Source organism: Ovis canadensis, chromosome 7 (genome assembly GCF_042477335.2).
Source record: "Ovis canadensis isolate MfBH-ARS-UI-01 breed Bighorn chromosome 7, ARS-UI_OviCan_v2, whole genome shotgun sequence".
NCBI classification, from domain to species: Eukaryota; Metazoa; Chordata; class Mammalia; order Artiodactyla; family Bovidae; genus Ovis; species Ovis canadensis.
Genome location: NC_091251.1, coordinates 57,828,980 through 57,847,327, shown reverse-complemented (window position 1 = coordinate 57,847,327; position 18,348 = coordinate 57,828,980). Strand labels below are relative to the sequence as shown.

At 45.8% G+C, this 18,348-nt stretch overlaps 1 protein-coding gene across 13 annotated transcripts in view; it reads left to right on the top strand.

Annotated features, from left to right (window-relative positions):
* TLN2 (talin 2) overlaps window positions 1-18,348 on the top strand; it is a 494,903-nt gene that overhangs the window by 332,132 nt on the left and 144,423 nt on the right. For all 13 annotated transcript variants that reach the window (XM_069596307.1, XM_069596312.1, XM_069596310.1 and 10 more), the window contains 7 exons: window positions 2,312-2,492; window positions 3,395-3,508; window positions 6,471-6,579; window positions 7,346-7,554; window positions 9,828-9,926; window positions 13,699-13,866; window positions 15,270-15,564. In XM_069596307.1, coding sequence (XP_069452408.1) covers window positions 2,312-2,492; window positions 3,395-3,508; window positions 6,471-6,579; window positions 7,346-7,554; window positions 9,828-9,926; window positions 13,699-13,866; window positions 15,270-15,564 — 1,175 coding nt within the window. The remainder of the gene's footprint in view (window positions 1-2,311; window positions 2,493-3,394; window positions 3,509-6,470; window positions 6,580-7,345; window positions 7,555-9,827; window positions 9,927-13,698; window positions 13,867-15,269; window positions 15,565-18,348) is intronic.

The following is an 18,348-nucleotide window of genomic DNA, read 5'->3' as shown; positions in this document are numbered from 1 at the left end:
TGCTTGATACACATGTCATGAGGTAGCAAAGGGAAGTGGTAAAAACATGGACTCTGGAGCCAGAGCTAGTGGGTTTCAGTCTGGAGTCTATTTTCCAGTGTGTGGCCTTGAGGGCATTATGAGTTTTTCTCTGTCGCCTTCATCTCATCTATAAAATGAGAATAATGATTGATAGTACTACCTCATAAGTTGATTTTGATGCTTGAGTTCTTAATAATGCTTATAAAACAAATAAAGCACATTAAGCCATCTCCAGGACATAATGCATATTTGCTATTTTTATCATTATTTTAAATTTAGAGCAGTCTCAATTTAGCCCCATTTTGTGAATGAGGAAACTGAGATTTATTAAAATTTAGGAATAGGCAAGACTTGTTGAGAAGCCTGTTCACCCACTCCCTTCATGTTCATAGAACACTGTAGTGACAGTTCTTCTTGTCTATACTGAGTGTCTCCATCTTGCTGTCTTACTTGATCCCAGCAACATCCCCCATGGAAGAGGTAGGCTAGATCTGGTCATCCTCAGACCACGGATGAGGAATCTGAAGCTCCTGGAGTTTAGCTGAGATGCACACCTGGGCCGAGCCAGGACTCAATTCAGGTCTGTGACATCTCCTCCAGGGCGCTGTCCTAGGGCAGCATCTTGATGCCCAAGCGTAGTCACTATTTCTCTACCTTGGCTGCTGTGTACCACTTTCTCACAGTTTGCGTCATAATCCCCTAGGAAGTGTTTCTCTATTTGTCCCCTATTAGTATACAACTTGGAGCCAAATTTGATGTACTGCAGTGGCAGCCCACTCCAGTACTCTTGCCTGGCAAATCCCATGGATGGAGGAGCCTGGTGGGCTGCAGTCCATAGGGTCACTAGGAGTTGGATACGACTAAGCGACTTCACTTTCACTTTTCACTTCCATGCATTGGAGAAGGAAATGGCAACCCACTCCAGTGTTTTTGCCTGGAGAATCCCAGGGACGGGGGAGCCTGGTGGGCTGCCATCTATGGGGTCGCACAGAGTCGGACACAACCAAAGTGACTTAGCAGCAGCAGCAGCATTTCAAGTAACGTTTGGTACCCTCTGGCAAAAGACTTGAATTTCTTGGAGTTATTAATGACCGTCAGATGAACGTTAGTAAGCTAGTGCTTCCTAATAGGGTCAGCTGTGCACTTCACAGAATTCCATTGCACTTGAACTTCTCCTAGGAGAAGCTCAGTAAGTGTCTGTGCCCTGAGTGCTGGGACCCTCCCCTGCCTGGCGCCGCTGCAGCCCCTCCCCACTGCAGAGGGCATCACAGTCCAGGGAGATCCTCATCACAAGATCTTTGACTTCTCCCTGTATTAGACATTGGCTGAGATCTTGGAATGCAGCTGAGCTCTGAGAGAAGCCCCTCTCTAGTGCCAGTTCCTCTGCAGATGTTAATGTCACTCCATGGATACCTGTCGATTGGTACCCTAACTTAACTCACAACCGTTGCCCTGGGCAACAGGAAGTGAACTGTGATGGTTCCAGGATCCTGGGACAGAGGCTCCTGTGCCTTAACACAGCTACTCACCAACAACTGCCCCACTCCCTCCCCACCCCCCAACACAGACTCTCCCGCATTCAATGTGGGTTTGTCCTCTGGATTATCAGATTCTTACGCTCATGTGCTCAAAGTCCTTTGCACTCACCTCTCATTCCTGGAAAATATCAAGAGGTAAAAACTTGAGAATTTTTTTTACTAGATGCCCTGGGAGTCTTCCCAGACTTAAGTTGAAATCATCTGGATGAGGTACCAAGGTCAGCCAGTCATCAAGGCTCCACACATGTTGAAACATCCTCTGTGGTCAGTGGCTTTCCACCTGGGGAAAGAGAGCTAAGCTGAGGGAGATGTGAAGTTCATTTCCACATTTCTTCCTTCAGACTATGGATTACTGATCTCTGTCCCCAAGGCTTAGAATAGAACCTGGCATGCAGTAGATTTGTGTTGAATGAATGCTATTTCAGGTAGAATTTACCAAATACTACATCACTGTATCCAGATCATTCACTTAGGCCTAGAACATCATTGTTTTCTGTGTCTTTCTGAACAGCTAATAGCATAATGCCAGTAATTAATTACAGTACTGATTATATAAAAAGATTCATTCATCTCAGGGTTTTGCTGAGCATTTTAGTGCTGTTACCTCCTTTGTGATTCTGTCTCTATTTGCCTCTTTTAAACTGGTTGTCGTAACATGAAGCACGAACATTGCTGACACCTGTGGTATCAGGTGACATGACACTCCACGTGAGCGGCCACCTCGCAGTGACCAAAGCGTCTGTTCCCCGCAGGTCCACCATCCTGCAGCAGCAGTTCAATCGCACCGGGAAGGTGGAGCACGGTTCGGTGGCGCTGCCAGCTGTAATGCGCTCTGGCTCCAGCGGGCCTGAGACCTTCAATGTTGGCAGCATGCCCTCCCCACAGCAGCAGGTCATGGTTGGGCAGATGCACCGCGGCCACATGCCCCCACTGGTGAGGCTCCCGGGGGCCTTGCCCTGCCCATCACGAGCCTGCCCCTGGTGTCCAGGGAGCAATACCAGCCTGCTGATGGGTTGTGTGTATTATCCCCACTCTTGCTACTTCCTGTCTGCATCCTGGCTCTTCAGCTGTGAGGTCCCAAATGCCCAATTTCCAGTGTGTTTTCTTTTAAATGGGTGGCTCTGGCAGTGCTCTGTCTAGGACTACAGGTTTCCTCAAGGGCTGGGCAAGAGCCAGTGGCCTCTCCACGTGGTGTGTGAGTGAGGGCCAGGACCCTGCTCGCCCACTTGCTCATCAGCCCAGTACCCCTCAGAGAGGTTCAGAAGCAGTCCAAGTCTGTTCCACTCCATACATCCCCCGAGCACAGCACTGGTTTCTTGCACTATGCTCGTCTGACTGGGTCTCTGTGGAATCTCATGCTTTGGGACAAGAACTTTTTGAAAGCAGAAGAGCCTGAAAGCCCAGAAGTGATTTGACTAAAGAAGCATGTTGACTGTATTGTAGGTTTGGGTGAAATCTTTATTTACTTACCAAGAATTCAGATGTAACACCCACATGATTCCTGTGCAGGGGAACTTCTGTTCTGAATACTCAAGGGTTGGGTCCCCTGAGCTCCCAGCAGGGGACTCTTTCTGAGCCTTCTTGTCAGCTAATTACACACACTACACTCTGCTGATTATAATCACACTATTGCAAACACCCCTATTTAGTATTCTATTCATGTATTACAATACCTATTTCCAGCCCCAGTTGAAATAGAAGGTGGTTCAGGCAATTTGTTGAAAGATACTCTGGACCATTGTGTCTTGATCCCAGATCCAATTCCCTTGCTTACATAGAGGCTCTGTTGCCAGGCCAGGAGCATGATGTGACCCCTGTATTACCTACCTTTGCAGACCTCAGCCCAGCAGGCCCTCATGGGGACCATCAACACGAGCATGCACGCTGTCCAGCAGGCCCAGGACGACCTCAGCGAGCTCGACTCCCTGCCACCTCTCGGCCAGGATATGGTGAGAGTCGTTCAGCACTTGATTTACTTTTTAAAAATATTTATTTATTTGGCTGTGCCAGTCTTAATTTGCAGCACATGGGATCTTTAGTTGTGGCTTGTGGGATCTGTTTCCCGACCAGGGATTGGACCGAGGCCCCCAGCCTTGGGAGGATGGAGTCTTAGCCACTAGACCACCAGGGAAGTTCAGCATTTTTATTTGATGTCTCTGCCCTCACAGAAAATGGGATTCTGCACTCTGGCTGGATTCAGTGAGGTGAATCTCTGTCTCCAGCTGGGTGAGGTCCCAATCCATTTATTTTTTAAGAGATGGAGTCCCTGTCTTTAAGCTGCACCCAAGGAAGAGGGTACTAGTGGTAAAGAACCCACCTGCAATGCAGGAGACATAAAAGATACTGATTTGATCCCTGGGTTGGGAAGATCTCCACTCCAGTATTCTTGCCTAGAGAATCCCATGGACGGAGGAGCCTGGAGGGCTATAGTCCATAGGGTCACAAAGAGTTGGACATGACTGAAGCAATTTAGCACTTAGCACAGGAAGAAAGAATCATAAAATGCTACGGGCTATTGGCAGTACCCCTTTAGGCTAAGAACTTAAACTCAAGTGGGGCCCAAATTCCAGCCCCACGGCTCAGTGGCTGTGTCATTCTGGGCAACTTGCTCTCTCTAAGGTCCACTTTGTTATCCCTGAGAAAGGCTGTTGTGAGGGTTGACAATACAATCACGAAAAAAGTTCTTCCCTTGTGTGCAGGCTTCCCTTGTGGCTCAGCTGGTAAAGAATCTGCCTGCAATGTGGGAGACCTGGATTCGATCCCTGGGTTGGAAAGATGCCCTGGAGAAGGGAGCAGCTACTCACTCCAGTTTTCTGGCCTGGAGAATTCCATGGACTCTGTAGTCTCTGTACTGTTCTTACTGTATAGTGCATGGGGTCACAAAGAGTCGGACTGGGCACCTTTCACTTTCATGTCACAAAGTTCTTAGCCCCGCACCTAACACAGTGCAAGCCCAGTGAGTATTAGCTGGATTTGTTGTTAGTACCGGTGGTTCTCATACTCGAGCAAACCTCAGAGTCATCCAGAGGCTAAAAATGGGCCCCTCCTCCATTTTTTCTGACTCAGTTGGTCTGGGGTGGGGCCGGAGAATTTGCATTTCCAGCAGGTTCGCAGGTGCTACTGCTTGTCTGGGAACCATGCTTTGTGAACTGCTGGGTTCCTACTACTGAACTTTTCAGTGAGGCAGGGCGATTAACTGCCTTCCCATAGCTGCCATTGCATGAAATCATCTAGTCCCTTGCTGTTTAAATTGTGATCCCCAGGCCAGCAGCATTGGCAGCACCTAGGATCATGTGAGAGGTACCGAATCTTAAGCCTTACTCCACCCTTCTGAATCAGAATCTACATTTTAGTTCCCAGCTGTTTTGTGTCCACAGGGAAGTTTGCCAAGCACCGGCTACCTTTGTCATTCTCTGTCCTGCTTTGCACATTAGAATCACCTGAAAGGCTTAAAGGACAAAGCCTAGGGCCCAGGTCAGACCAAGCAGATCAGTGTTGCTGGAGGTGGGGCCTGGGTTTCCATGGTGTTTCATCTCTCTTTGTGATTCTCATATGCAGCCAGGGTTGGAAACCATGGCTATAGTACTGTCTGGACATCATAGGGGCAGAACCAAGACACAGTTTGTAGCCTCATCTCATCCAGCCAGGACAGCCGCCTCCAAGTTCTCTCTGCTCAGTGTGTTTTTCACTTGTGTACCTATAAACCTGAAGGGTGTAGCATCCTCAAAGCTGTTTCTCTCAAGTCTCTGAAGTTATTAAGTATTTTGCTTTCAGGAACTTGAAACTAAAAATGCATATGGCAGCCTCCCATATCCAGCACAGCTGGGAGAAGGAGTTTTTAAATATCTGGACTTGATATTCTTGCTTCACCAATTTTCAAAGAATTCATATATAAAATATTTTAATGCTAGACATACTCTGAACCAAGATTAATATTTGGGGACTATTTGGGGAAGGAGACCAGAACCATCTGTTAACATGGGATCACCATTGCCAGTGTAAGCACTCATTGGCTAAGACCAGAAATGGCCAAAAGCAGAATTTGCTAAGAGTCACATGAGCATAAAGTATAAGAACTAGAAAGGTTTCAAAAGACCACTGAGTTTCTACAGTAGAAGAAATTTAGGCGCAGGAACTGGGTGAAGTTTGCTCAAGGTCATATCACATATAATGGATCCAGAGCAGGGGTCTTGAAGACCACCCCTCAAAATCCTGCTGGGAAAGGTGCACATCAGCATGATATTCATGTCATAAAAGACAGCTGCTATGCTGAGAGAAGACTCAGCTAAAATACCCTGATTCTCACTCCATTCTCTAAAAAAACGAAGATGAAAATTAGCAACAGTTGTTGGTGCCAGTGGGTTTCCCAGGTGACTCGGTGGTAATAAATCTGCCTGCCACTGCAGGAGACACAGGAGATGCAGTTCAATCCCTGAGTTGAGGGGAAGGATCCCATTGAGTAGGAAGTGGCAACCCACTCCGGTCTTCTTGCCTGGGAAATCCCACGGATAGTGGAGCCTGAAGGGCTATAGCCCATGGGGTCAGAAGGAGTCAGACATGACTGAGCATGCACGTTGGTGCCACTGTGCAGTATTATTATAAGATACTACATATCTCCATTTTTTTAAACTGAATTTACCTATGTAAAACCACAGAGAGATTTTGTGTCCAAAATCTTAAAGAGAAGGTAACCCGAGTAAGAAGCATTGAGAATTTTCTTTCCATGTGGCATGAATGAATGAGCAAGAGGCCTGTTAAGGACATTGTTGAAGATGATGTAAGGGCCTCATGGGTGCCGGCCCAGTGAGAGGAGTGTGGTCAGAATGCTGGTCTCGTTTCATGGCACGGCTTCTCTGGTTTCCTGGGTAACCCTGCTCAGTGACTGTGTCATGCGGTTATCTGGTTTTGCAGGCGTCTAGGGTGTGGGTTCAGAATAAAGTGGACGAGTCCAAACACGAAATCCACTCTCAAGTCGATGCCATCACAGCTGGAACCGCGTCAGTTGTTAACCTCACAGCCGGTAAGTCCCTGTGGTGTCCCTGTGGATCTGTGGTGTATTGTGGTTTTGTTCAAAAAAAAAAAAACAAGAGAGAAGTTCTTATTCTTTGATTGAAGCAACAGATTTTTCCTATTCAGAGAGAAGAGTCTATTTTTAGGCCCTCACAATGCTTCAAGCATTTTCTCCCCCTGACCCGGGAGAAATGTGGGGAACCTCTCTTGCCTTTGTGACTTTATCATGCACCCTCAGTGAAAAGCACTTACTCAGCTCATTGTCCATCAAGCTGCTGGACATACTTCTAAGTTTACTGAGGCCAGTTTCTGCCTTCTGGGAGCTTACAGTCTCAAAGTGGTTTTGTATGACTGGCCATCACGGGTGCCTTCCTCTGTCTTGTCTAGCTGTGGTCTTCTCTGGATTGCGTGGCCCTCAGCCTTGCATTGTCAAGTGAGAGCCAGGGACAATCTTGGCATCACCAAGCAGCCTTGCAGTGTTTCAGGGACAGAGTTGACCTCTCCAAGCTGCTCACCTTGGAGAGGCCTTCTGCAAAGGACCGTGAGATGCTAGCTTTAAAGGTGTTCATGCTCAGAATCTCAAAGTGTGAGGCCTCGGGGTGAAAGGACCCCGTGAAGAGCAGCCTTGGAGATGGGGAGATGAGACGTCTGACTCTTGCAGGATGTCGCAAGGGGGCGGGGTCTGCTGCCAGTGTCACCACCTGTCGTGTGTTACCCTGGGCTCCCTGCAGCCTTCACTGCCCTACTCTGATGGTGTCAGTCCTTCTCTGTCCCAGGTGATCCTGCGGACACCGACTACACTGCCGTGGGATGCGCCATCACCACCATTTCTTCCAACCTGACGGAGATGTCCAAGGGCGTGAAGCTGCTGGCCGCCCTCATGGATGACGAGGTGGGCAGCGGGGAGGACTTGCTCAGAGCCGCGAGGACCCTCGCCGGGGCTGTGTCAGATCTGCTGAAAGCTGTGCAGCCGACTTCTGGAGAGGTGAGCGTTGGGGTGAGCAGTCACTCAAGGTTCTTTTGTTTAACTTTTTATTTTGTGTTGGGGTATAGACAATTAACCATGTTGTGGTAGTTTCCAGTGGACAATGAGGGTACTCAGCCATGTATATACATGGACCCATTCTCCCCTAAAGTCACTCAAGCTCTGATGAGGTAGATGCAGCCTTTGGGACCCACGGGACTCTTGCTGCCCTAGGTGCTCCTTCCATCCCAGTGGCTCACGTTACCACACTGCAAGGTTTGGGGTTGCTGAACTGTGTGCAGAAGCTATGGTGCAACCTTTGATACTGGCTAAGCATCACTCAGAGTGCGTCAAGGCTGTATATTGTCACCCTGCTTATTTAACTTATATGCAGAGTACATCATGAAAAACGCTGGGCTGAAGCAGCACAAGCTGGAATCAAGATTTCCAGGAGAAATATCAATAAGCTCAGATATGCAGATGACACCATCATTATGGCAGAAATTGAAGAGGAACTAAAGACCCTCTTGATGAAAGTGAAAGTGGAGAGTGAAAAAGTTGCCTTAAAGCTCAACATTCAGAAAATGAAGATCATGGCATCTGGTCCCATCACTTCATGGCAGATAGATGGGGAAACAGTGGAAACAGTGTCAGACTTTATTTGGGGGGGCTCCAAAATCACTGCAGATGGTGATTGCAGCCATGAAATTAAAAGACACTTAATCCTTGGAAGGAAAAGTTATGACCAACCTAGATAGCATATTAAAAAGCAGAGACATTACTTTGCCAACAATGTTCCATCTAGTCAAAGCTATGGTTTTTCCAGTGGTCATGTATGGATGTGAGAGTTGGACTGTGAAGAAAGCTGAGCACCGAACTGATGCTTGTGAACTGTGGTGTTGGAGAAGACTCTTGAGAGTCCCTTGGAGTGCAAGGAGGTCCAACCCATCCATCCAAAAGGAGACCACTCCTGGGTGTTCACTGGAAGGACTGATGCTGAGGCTGAAACTCCAATACTTTGGCCACCTCATGCAAAGAGTTGACTCATTGGAAAAGACCCTGATGCTGGGAGGGATTGGAGGCAGGAGGAGAAGGGGACGACAGAGGATGAGATGGCTGGTTGGCATCACGGACTTGATGCACATGCTACTGCTGCTAAGTCGCTTCAGTCATGTCCGACTCTGTGTGACCCCGTAGACGGCAGCCCACCAGGCTCCCTCATCTCTGGGATTCTCCAGGCAAGAACACTGGAGTGGGTTGCCATTTCCTTCTCCAATGCATGAAAGTGAAAAGTGAAAGTGAAGTCGCTCAGTCGTGTCCGACTCTTCACCATGAGTTTGGGTGAATTCCAGGAGTTGGTGATGGACAGGGAGGCCTGGCGTGTGGAGATTCATGGAGTCGCAAAGAGCCAGACATGACTGAACAACTGAACTGAACTGAAGCATTAATCTGCTGACAAAGGTCCATATAGTTAAGACTATGGTCTTCCTGATAGTCACATGCTGTGAGAGCTGGACTGTAAAGAAGGCAGAGCACCAAAGAATTGATGCCTTCCAACTGTGGTGCTGGGGAAGACTCCTGAAGGTCTCCTGGACAGCAGGGAGATCAAACCAGTCAATCTTAAGGGAGATCAACCCTGAATACTGGCTGGAAGGACTGATGCTGAAGCAAAAGCTCCAGTATTTTGGTCATCTGATGTGAACAGCCAACTCAGTGGAAAAGTCCCTGATGCTGGCAAAGATTGAGGACAGAAGGAGAAGAGGGTGTCAAAGGATGAGATGGCTGGATGGTATCACCAATGCAATGGATGTGAACTTGGGCAAACTCTGGAAGATGATGAGGGACAGGGAAGCTTGGCATGCTGCAGTACATGGGGTCGCAAAGAGTTGGACATGACTGAGCGACTGAACAACCAACAAGCTCTTGGAATGAAGCCTCCCTTCCCCCACCCAAGGCTTCTTGATTAGATGCAACCTGAGAAACTAGCACACACATTACCAATACACGTGTAAAGGGAATACAAGTCTGTACTCCAATTTCCTACCAATTGAATGAGGCTTGTCAATTGATCATTTCAAATCTATTCCGACATTGCTGGTTTTGAGCCATCAACCAGTTTCTTGCACGGATTCCACAAGGACGTGTATGTCTCCTGTCTGGCAGACAGTTCCAGAGTTTATTGGGCTGCAGGAGGAAGCCCTCCTGTAGGACTCCTCTTCCTGCGCTGCCCTGTCTAATGGCCCTGGGGAGGCAGTGCGCTCTCTTTCCCACTAAGATGTACTCTGTGTTTGTAGCCTCGACAGACAGTTTTGACCGCCGCTGGAAGCATAGGACAAGCCAGCGGGGATCTTCTGCGGCAGATTGGAGAGAATGAGACTGACGAGCGATTCCAGGTGAGATATTTGCAGTCCATAATCTTGGAACCTAAGTGATGGTCTTAGACCCAAGCAGGGAGAAGGTAATGAAAAATGGAGTCTTCCTTGAACTGACAAGAGAAAGGTGAAGGTAGATTATCTTAGACTGTGATCTTTTCATGTGTTAACGAAAAAAAAATTTTAATTGAAAAACTCAATTCACTTACACCATACATCACCACACTGAAACATCTGCTTAGCTGTTCTCACTAGTCAGCATGCTGCACTTTCTTTAAACACAAACATGGAGGGAATAATGTCACAACCATCCTTATATCAGCCACCCAAGTCTACAGTTATCCACTCATGGCCAGTCTTGTTTTATCTATTTGGGGCAGCTTTGAATTGCATCATTCTTGAGTCTGCATGGAAGAGTGGAAACACATGCACTCCCATACACTCTGCTCCCACATAGCATAAGCATTCCTTTGTGTTGAGAGCTTTGAATATGTCTGTGTCATATTCAAAACCACAAGTGTGGCAGAGAAGTCCTTTTTGTCACCCCCCACCTTTTTTTTCAATACCAAAGACATATCCTCTGGGGACCAGCTGTAGCCACTGTCTGCAGCTGGCTGGCTGCACTGCCAGCTCAGACAAGATCTCAACTTGTCTGCCTCCATTCCCAGCCCCCGCAAATAGGGTGGGGAGGCCTCCTGCTGGGGATCTTCAGGCCAGATGAACTCCTCTTCTCACATACTTATGGGCAGATGCCTTTCATTCCTCTTCCTCCTCAGTCTTAATTTTACAAGGAACATACAGATACATTCTCATTAAACTGCTGCAGGTCAAGCCCAGGTTTTCAGGAAGGTACCCTTTTCTAAATCCTATGTCAGGTTCAGTGTTTGGAATTTCTATAGAATTTAGAATAAAATCACCCAGCGTTCAATCAGCATTCCAGTTGCCTCGAGGAGGGCAATTTTGCTTGCTATTTCATCTAGCACTACTGGATTTCATTAGCTCGAGATGTGTTAGTTAATCTAAGATAAGATCATGTATGTTGTGAATACATTAAACATACCCCTTCTCCTCTACTCTCCACATTCCTGGAGTGCTGGGGACATAGGACTCATTCAGATCCTGCATTAAGGCTTGAGCATTCAGTGCATGAACGTTCATGTGATCAGGGAGGCTGAGACACAGAATGGGTGGTAGGGGTATTCCTGGAAGCCATTTCTGTGCTAGCGTGGCCAGTAATAACTGTAAACAGAACTAACTGTAGACCACATAAATACAACCTGCTAAAGCCAAGCTAATTATGTCCTCGTCCTTCCTTCCCCTTGATTAGATCCCCAAACACATGTGTTGTCCTGTGGATTTTGTATTAGAGCAAGTAGTTCTTTGGAGGTAGGTACCTACTTAGAAATTGGTTAAATACGAGATTCGTCCGTTGGTTTACTAGGCTTAATTATCCTGAAGCAGTCAACTTATTTTCTAATGTCTGGGAAAAGTTGAGAGGGAAGTCACAGCTCTTCTTTAAAGCATCTCCTATATCCTTGTGGCTTTGTGGGTTTTTTTTTAAAAAATGGATTTCTCCCCTTTTATTCTTTGACAAACTGTTTCCATCACATGTGAATATAAACTCCGCCTCCAGTGTCTGCTTCCATTCAGATGGGCTAGAGAAGCAGGTTCAAGTTCAGGATAGGGTCTCATGGTGGCTTTCTTAGCAGGAAAGCCCTGGCTTGAATGTTTCCTGTTCTCTAAGGTATCTCGGTAAACACCAGTGCAGTAAGGTGATCTACAGTCTCCTCCAGGTGTGGGTAACCCCTGGCTTACTGACATTGGATTTCTTACTCTCTTGGTTTTCCAGTTCTTGAGATCCTATCTTGGAGCTTTTTCTTGAGTTTTCAGTGTACTGCATGTTCCCAGAGTTAACAAAGGTTTATTCTACATGAGCTGCATAATAGTGGTCTTGTTGAAAAGTTTGACGAGGGCCTTGTCAGCAACTATAGCCACAGGATCATGTTCTTTTTCTAACTGTATTTTTTGTGTGTGGGGGGGTGGACAAAATTAGTAGGAGAATCAGGATTTCTTTAAATCAGTCTAACAAAGCCGTGACCAAATCTTGGTCTCTGGGTGAGAAGATGGATTCCTTTCAAGGGAAAGAATACTTTGATGCATTTTGAAAGACTGCTTTTAAAAATCTTGATAATGATTTGTGACTTTCAAATTTTGCTTTCACTAAGCATTGATATAGAGGGCCAGGAACCATAACTTTGCAGGCTATGTTGGGATCAACTTCTAGAAGTTATGTGGCAGATGAGTGCCGGTCAGATCCCAAAGGCCTCTTCACCTCTTGGCACCACAGGCTGTGGCCTCTCCCTGGACATCGAGTAAACACCAGCAACCTAAGAAAGACTGGATCAAACTGCCCTTTTCTGACGGCTTTGTTATTGTCCATTTTAAAATCTCCTTACTTGGTGGATTCATGGGTTTCTGATTTGCCTGGGTAAGATATATGGTCTTGGGCTTTCCAAGTGGCTCGGTGGTAAAGAACCCTCCTACCATGTGGGAGACATGGGTTCAATCCCTGGGTCAGGAAGATCCCTTGGAGAAGGAAATGGCAACGCACTCCAGTATTCTTGCCTGGGAAATCCCATGGACAGAGGAGCCTGGCGAGCTATAGTTCATAGGGTCACAAAAGAGTGGCAGGAACAACAAACATAGTCTTTGCTCTGTATAAAATTGTACAAGCAGAACACTCTTTCCAGTATATCTTATAAACTATCTTGTTGTAAAGACTCTGTGGGTACCCTTTGCATTGAGAATCAAAAGTGCTTTTCATTATCTGATGAATTAGTAAAGACTTCTGACCACATTTCCTCTGGGAGAAAGCTTTGACATGTTGGTTCAAAATAAAATTGGCCTCTATGTTTGGGAAGGCATTTCCAAACCAAATAAATGACCTTCAATATTAAAAGCCAAGAAGTGCATTAAATGTAGCATGGTGATTCTTTAGGTCACAGAATGATGACAAACCTGATGGGGTGAGTCGAGGGATTCTCCAGCCTGCAGGCAGAAAGCCTTGATGTTGACCTGCAACATAAACTGATCTTTAAAGGCTCAGAGTGCTTTGCATCATTGGTGAGGGCTTCTTGAGGCTGGTTTATTTACATAGGCTCCCTTTCCACTTTTCATAATAATTTATCTCCATCTAGAAGGCTACAGAACACTGAGAATAACTTATGTTCAGAGAATTCATGAGCTATTGGGCTGGAGGTCCTATCCATGCATGTTCAACGTTGCCCTCTGGAGGCCAAGATGTGGCTGAATTTCTGATGACAGCTTGGATCCTTGTGCAAAGTAGAGATCCAAAAGATAAATTTTCAAGTCACAGTGGGGCATGATGACATGGGCCATGAATTTCATCCTTCCTACCACTCATAGTATATATTTTCAGCTGGATCTACCACATACTCAGGAGGTGTTGTCAAGATTCTAAGTGTTGTTTAAATGCACAAATGTGAATCAATGGTTAAAACAAAAGCCCTTCCTTCAAATTAACCTATTTTAGATTGAAACCTATGCTACTTATAGTATAGGAGACTGTAGTATTAGGATTAAGTCTCCTTCCTTAATTAGCTCTCAGACTAACTTGACATTTCAGTAAAATAAGTGGAAAAAGTTTTATTCTAAAGTACTGAAGGAAAAAGGCCAAATGGAATTTTCATAAAATATTTAAGTGCTTTATTTTCCGGCTCTGATGGATGACTGGGAAAATATAAATAACTATTTTTTGTTTTCATTTTCTTAGGACGTTTTAATGAGTTTGGCTAAAGCTGTTGCCAATGCTGCTGCCATGTTGGTACTAAAGGCAAAGAATGTTGCCCAAGTGGCTGAGGACACGGTCCTGCAGAACAGGGTGATCGCCGCGGCCACCCAGTGCGCCCTCTCTACCTCCCAGCTAGTGGCGTGCGCCAAGGTAAGCTGGTGGGCACCCCAGCCCTTTCTTCAGAGTGTTTGTGAGAGGAAGCAGGGGCAGAACTTGTTAAAATTGCCTAAGATTCAGAGCTTGCTTCAGGTGCCTTTCAGGTGAAATGGTAGTATTTTAGCATAAGCTGTCCAGTTCCACTTTAATAATTTTTTCCTTGCTCAAGCCTGAAGCAATGGTACTTTTCTGTGTCTAATTGCCATTTCTACATGTAAATTGCTGTATCTCCCCTTCGGACTTGACAGCATGTCTTGTTTACCCCTGTGCACAAAGAGCTCTTGGATTATGCCGTTACAGCATTATCTGCAGAGTTAGTGGGAGCCCTTTCTGCGCTGCACAGTATCAGAATGAGGGATAATGATGTAGTTCATGGTTGTCATTAGGATGTACACACTCTGTATAACACAGTACCTCATGTAGCACCATCACCCCTGGTTTACTGAAGAGGAAACTGAGGCTCTTAGATGTTACTGAGTGATTACAGCCACAGAAATCATAAGTGCCTGGATTAGGCTTACAAATCAGGCTGGTCTAACTTCAGATACCCTTTGCACTCAACCACGTGTATCTTCGCTGAGATAATGCATCACAGGATGCTAGGTGTTAGTTTCTCCACCTGACGATACAACATACTGTACAGATCTGTAAGAGCTTCCCTCAGGGCTCAGCAGTAAAGAATCCTCCTGCCCATGCAGAAGACATGGATTCAATCCCTGGGTCGGGAAGATCCCCTGGAGAAGGGAAGGGCAACCCACTCCAGTTTTCCTGCCATGGATGGACAGAGGAGCCTGGTGGATTCCAGGCCATAGAATCACAGAGTCGGACACAACTGAGCAACCGAGCATACACTCATGGCTCTGTAATCTGGTTCCCCCTGGCATTTCCAGTCCTAGGAGAGGGTGTGCAGCATCAGTTGGAGGCATCATTGATGGTCTCCCTCCTCCTGCTTTCCTTGTTCACCAGCCTAGTTTCACAGATGCTGATGCAACCCACTCTACTCTCTCAACCATGAAGCAGACTTCCAGGAAATATATCTGGAAAAAAATCATAATTCTTTGACATAGTCTTTATCTCAGCTTGGAAGACTCAGTTCAGAGGTTCCCAGGAGGAGGAGGTGTGAATGGTAAATATCAGAAATTTCTCTCTATAGAAGTAGTCAGTAGTATCAGTGGTTATAGAGCACTAATGGAGGTGAAAGTTAGTGGGCATCTAAAAATCACAAAGTGAAATGGTCGAGTATGAGAAACCTCCTGTGATGGTTCAGTTTAATCGCTGGTCCTGTAAGTAAGGAACTGAGGCGCAGGGCAGGGAAGGACATGGCAGAAATGCTAGTGGGCACTGGAGAACCTAGAGTTGTGATGTGGTGCCCAAGACCCACTCCCGTCTCGCTTCAGGTCGTGAGCCCCACCATCAGCTCCCCTGTGTGCCAGGAGCAGCTGATTGAAGCGGGGAAGCTTGTGGATCGCTCCGTAGAAAACTGCGTCCGCGCCTGCCAGGCGGCCACCGATGACACTGAGCTGCTGAAGCAGGTCAGCGCGGCTGCCAGCGTGGTCAGCCAGGCCCTCCACGATCTCCTGCAGCACGTACGACAGTTCGCCAGCCGAGGCGAGCCCATCGGTCGCTACGACCAGGCCACCGACACCATCATGTGTGTCACCGAGAGCATCTTCAGCTCCATGGGCGATGCTGGTGAGGAGTTGGGCTGTGGGCTGTGGGTGGGCCAGGCGGTTTGGGGTTCCCTGATGGCATTGACTGTGAGCAAGTCAGATGATGGTTTCCTGGACGCCTGGTAAAAGGGCAAATGCTAATCACTCTCAGTCAGAGCCTTCTTCTGAAGCTGGGAAAGATCGGCTCCTAATCTGTCCATCCAAGCAACACCAAGAGACTTAACATCATCTAGAGTTATATATATATATATATATATATATATATAAAATTTAGGTGCACAGTATATCCCTTTTGTTCCCAGAATGTCCATGTTGGCTATGGTAAAGTTGGTGTAGCCACAGGAAGACGCAAGAATGAGGCTTGGAAGTTTATTATACTCAGAGGTCCCAGTCAGGGTGTCTCTGCCTATCACACAGGGTCACAAGGGAAGCATCAGGTTCTGACCAGATGGCAAGAGATAGGATTGAGGAGAGAGCTCAGGACACTGCCTTTATTGGGATTTCTGTAGAAAAAGCAAGATGGAGCAAGATGAACAACTTAGGTTTGACTAAATAGTTTCAGCTGGCTCTTGCTTATAGGTGTGATCCCAAGTTGCCTGATCATGGCTCTGGGGTGATGGAGGCAGAGAAATATTGCCTCCTGGCTATAGGGGCCAGATAGAGGATAGCTCTGGATTGGTTAGTTTGCCACCATACTCTTGGCTGGACCTTTTCCTGTCTCTATTTGCTAGCTTTGTGAGGGGCAGTTTCTTTCCAACCAGAAAAGTTTTCCTAAGATGTCAAACATCACTATACATGCATACATACACACACACACACAAATATGTATATATAACCTTTTCAGCCTATTAGTTAAAAATTAAGTCTCCCCAGACCCAGCCCCGGAGAAGGCGATGGCACCCTACTCCAGTACTCTTGCCTGGAAAATCCATCCCATGGACGGAGGAGCCTGGTAGGCTGCAGTCCATGGGGTGGCAAAGAGTCGGACATGACTGAGCGACTTCACTTTCACTTTTTACTTTCATGCATTGGAGAAGGAAATGGCAACCCACTCCAGTGTTCTTGCCTGGAGAATCCCAGGGACGGGGGAGCCTGGTGGGCTGCCATCTATGGGGTTGCACAGAGTCAGACACGACTGAAGCAACTTAGCAGCAGCAGCAGCAGCAGACCCAGCCCATTACTATCCCATCTAAATCTCTGGAAATGACCACTTACCAATTTCTGTTTTACCTGTTCAGAAATGTTCAGTCTTCCTGCCTAGATATAGGTGTATGTGTATATAACATCCTCTTTCTTTCCATATTAATGGAGTTCTATTACATATACTCTTGTGCAACATTTTTCACTGAATATATTAGAATGTTTCTGCCTGTTGACCTATACACTATTCTTTCTAATGGGAGCATAGTATTCAGTTCAAGAATACATCATAATTTACTTAACCAGTTGTTTTCTAATGGTAATTTCCAAATTTTTGTTTGTTTTACAAAATTAATATAGTAATGATTCTTGCAAAAATGTCTCTGTTTACTTTGGGGAGTATATATAGGACAAGTTCCCATCATTTGAATTTCTGGGTCAATAAGTATGTACATTTGTAATTTTAAACATGTCTGAAATTTCTCTCCAGAAAGGTTCTACAGTTTTCAACCCCACCAGTAGTTTGAAAGATATCTATTTTTGTACTTATTCATCATCACAGAGCAGTTGAGTTGTTTTTTTTTTTTTTTTTTAAGAAAACTACCTTGTGCTTTTCTCCATCTTTCTTGAGTGATTTAAGAAGTAGATTCTTTTGGTTCTTTTATTTAAATAAACTTCCTATTGTGGAATATTTTTATATCTATAGAAAAGTTGCTGGAGTAATAGACTTTTCCTTTACTATTCCCTGTTTCCTTTAACATCTCCCCCAGCCTACAGGACTTTGGTCAGGACTGGGAGATGAGCACTGGTACATTACAGTTCTTTAAACTGCAGACATTATTCAGATTTCACTAGTTTTTCACTAATGTCCTTTCATTGTCCCAGGAGCTAATCTAGGATACCTTGAATCAAGCACATTTTGATTTTCATGAAGTTTCCCGTTCCCACTTCATGCTGATAGTGCTTCAAGATTCTCCACAAATGACCCAAAGGAGGATATTGCTCATATTTGAATCGTTTTATTTTTTAATGTATATGATGGTAGCCCTCCCACTTCCAAAAGGAAGTTGAAACAGATTTCAATAAAATCACAGTTCCTAATAACAAGATCAAAACCAATGCTGGGAAGGAAAGAGTGAGCAAAGAAATAACTGAGAGGGAGACTGGGCCAAAGCAGATCTCGGCATCTGAGCATGAAACTGGGGTCTGAGCTTTCTGTGAGTTAGAGCCAAGAGACACAAATAGAGTGGGTTATGTGATACCACTCATCTGATGTTAGGCAGGCTCAAAATTAAAAGATAATTTTTTTCTATGCACATTACTCAAAGAGCTTATCACAGGGGCTTGGTGTAAGAGACTCTTGATATGAGGAAAATAGTATTTTTTATATAAGTATTTACTAAGCATAAATGCACATAGTAAATCCACATAATCTTGTTCCCTGCCTTCTCTTTATAAAAAGTTCCTCTTAGGTTACTTATGTCATCTTTATCCCGCACAGTTAGAGACTGAACTTGGATGCCTCTGGGGTAGACAGGCCTGGCAGCCACAGGGAATGTTTTTGGTTCTGGGTCTGACTTGGCTTCATTGCTTCGAATGGAGCATAGAGGCTCATTTCTCTTTGTCCTTTTTGCCAGAGGAACAGAGACGAGAATGTACTGGCCCC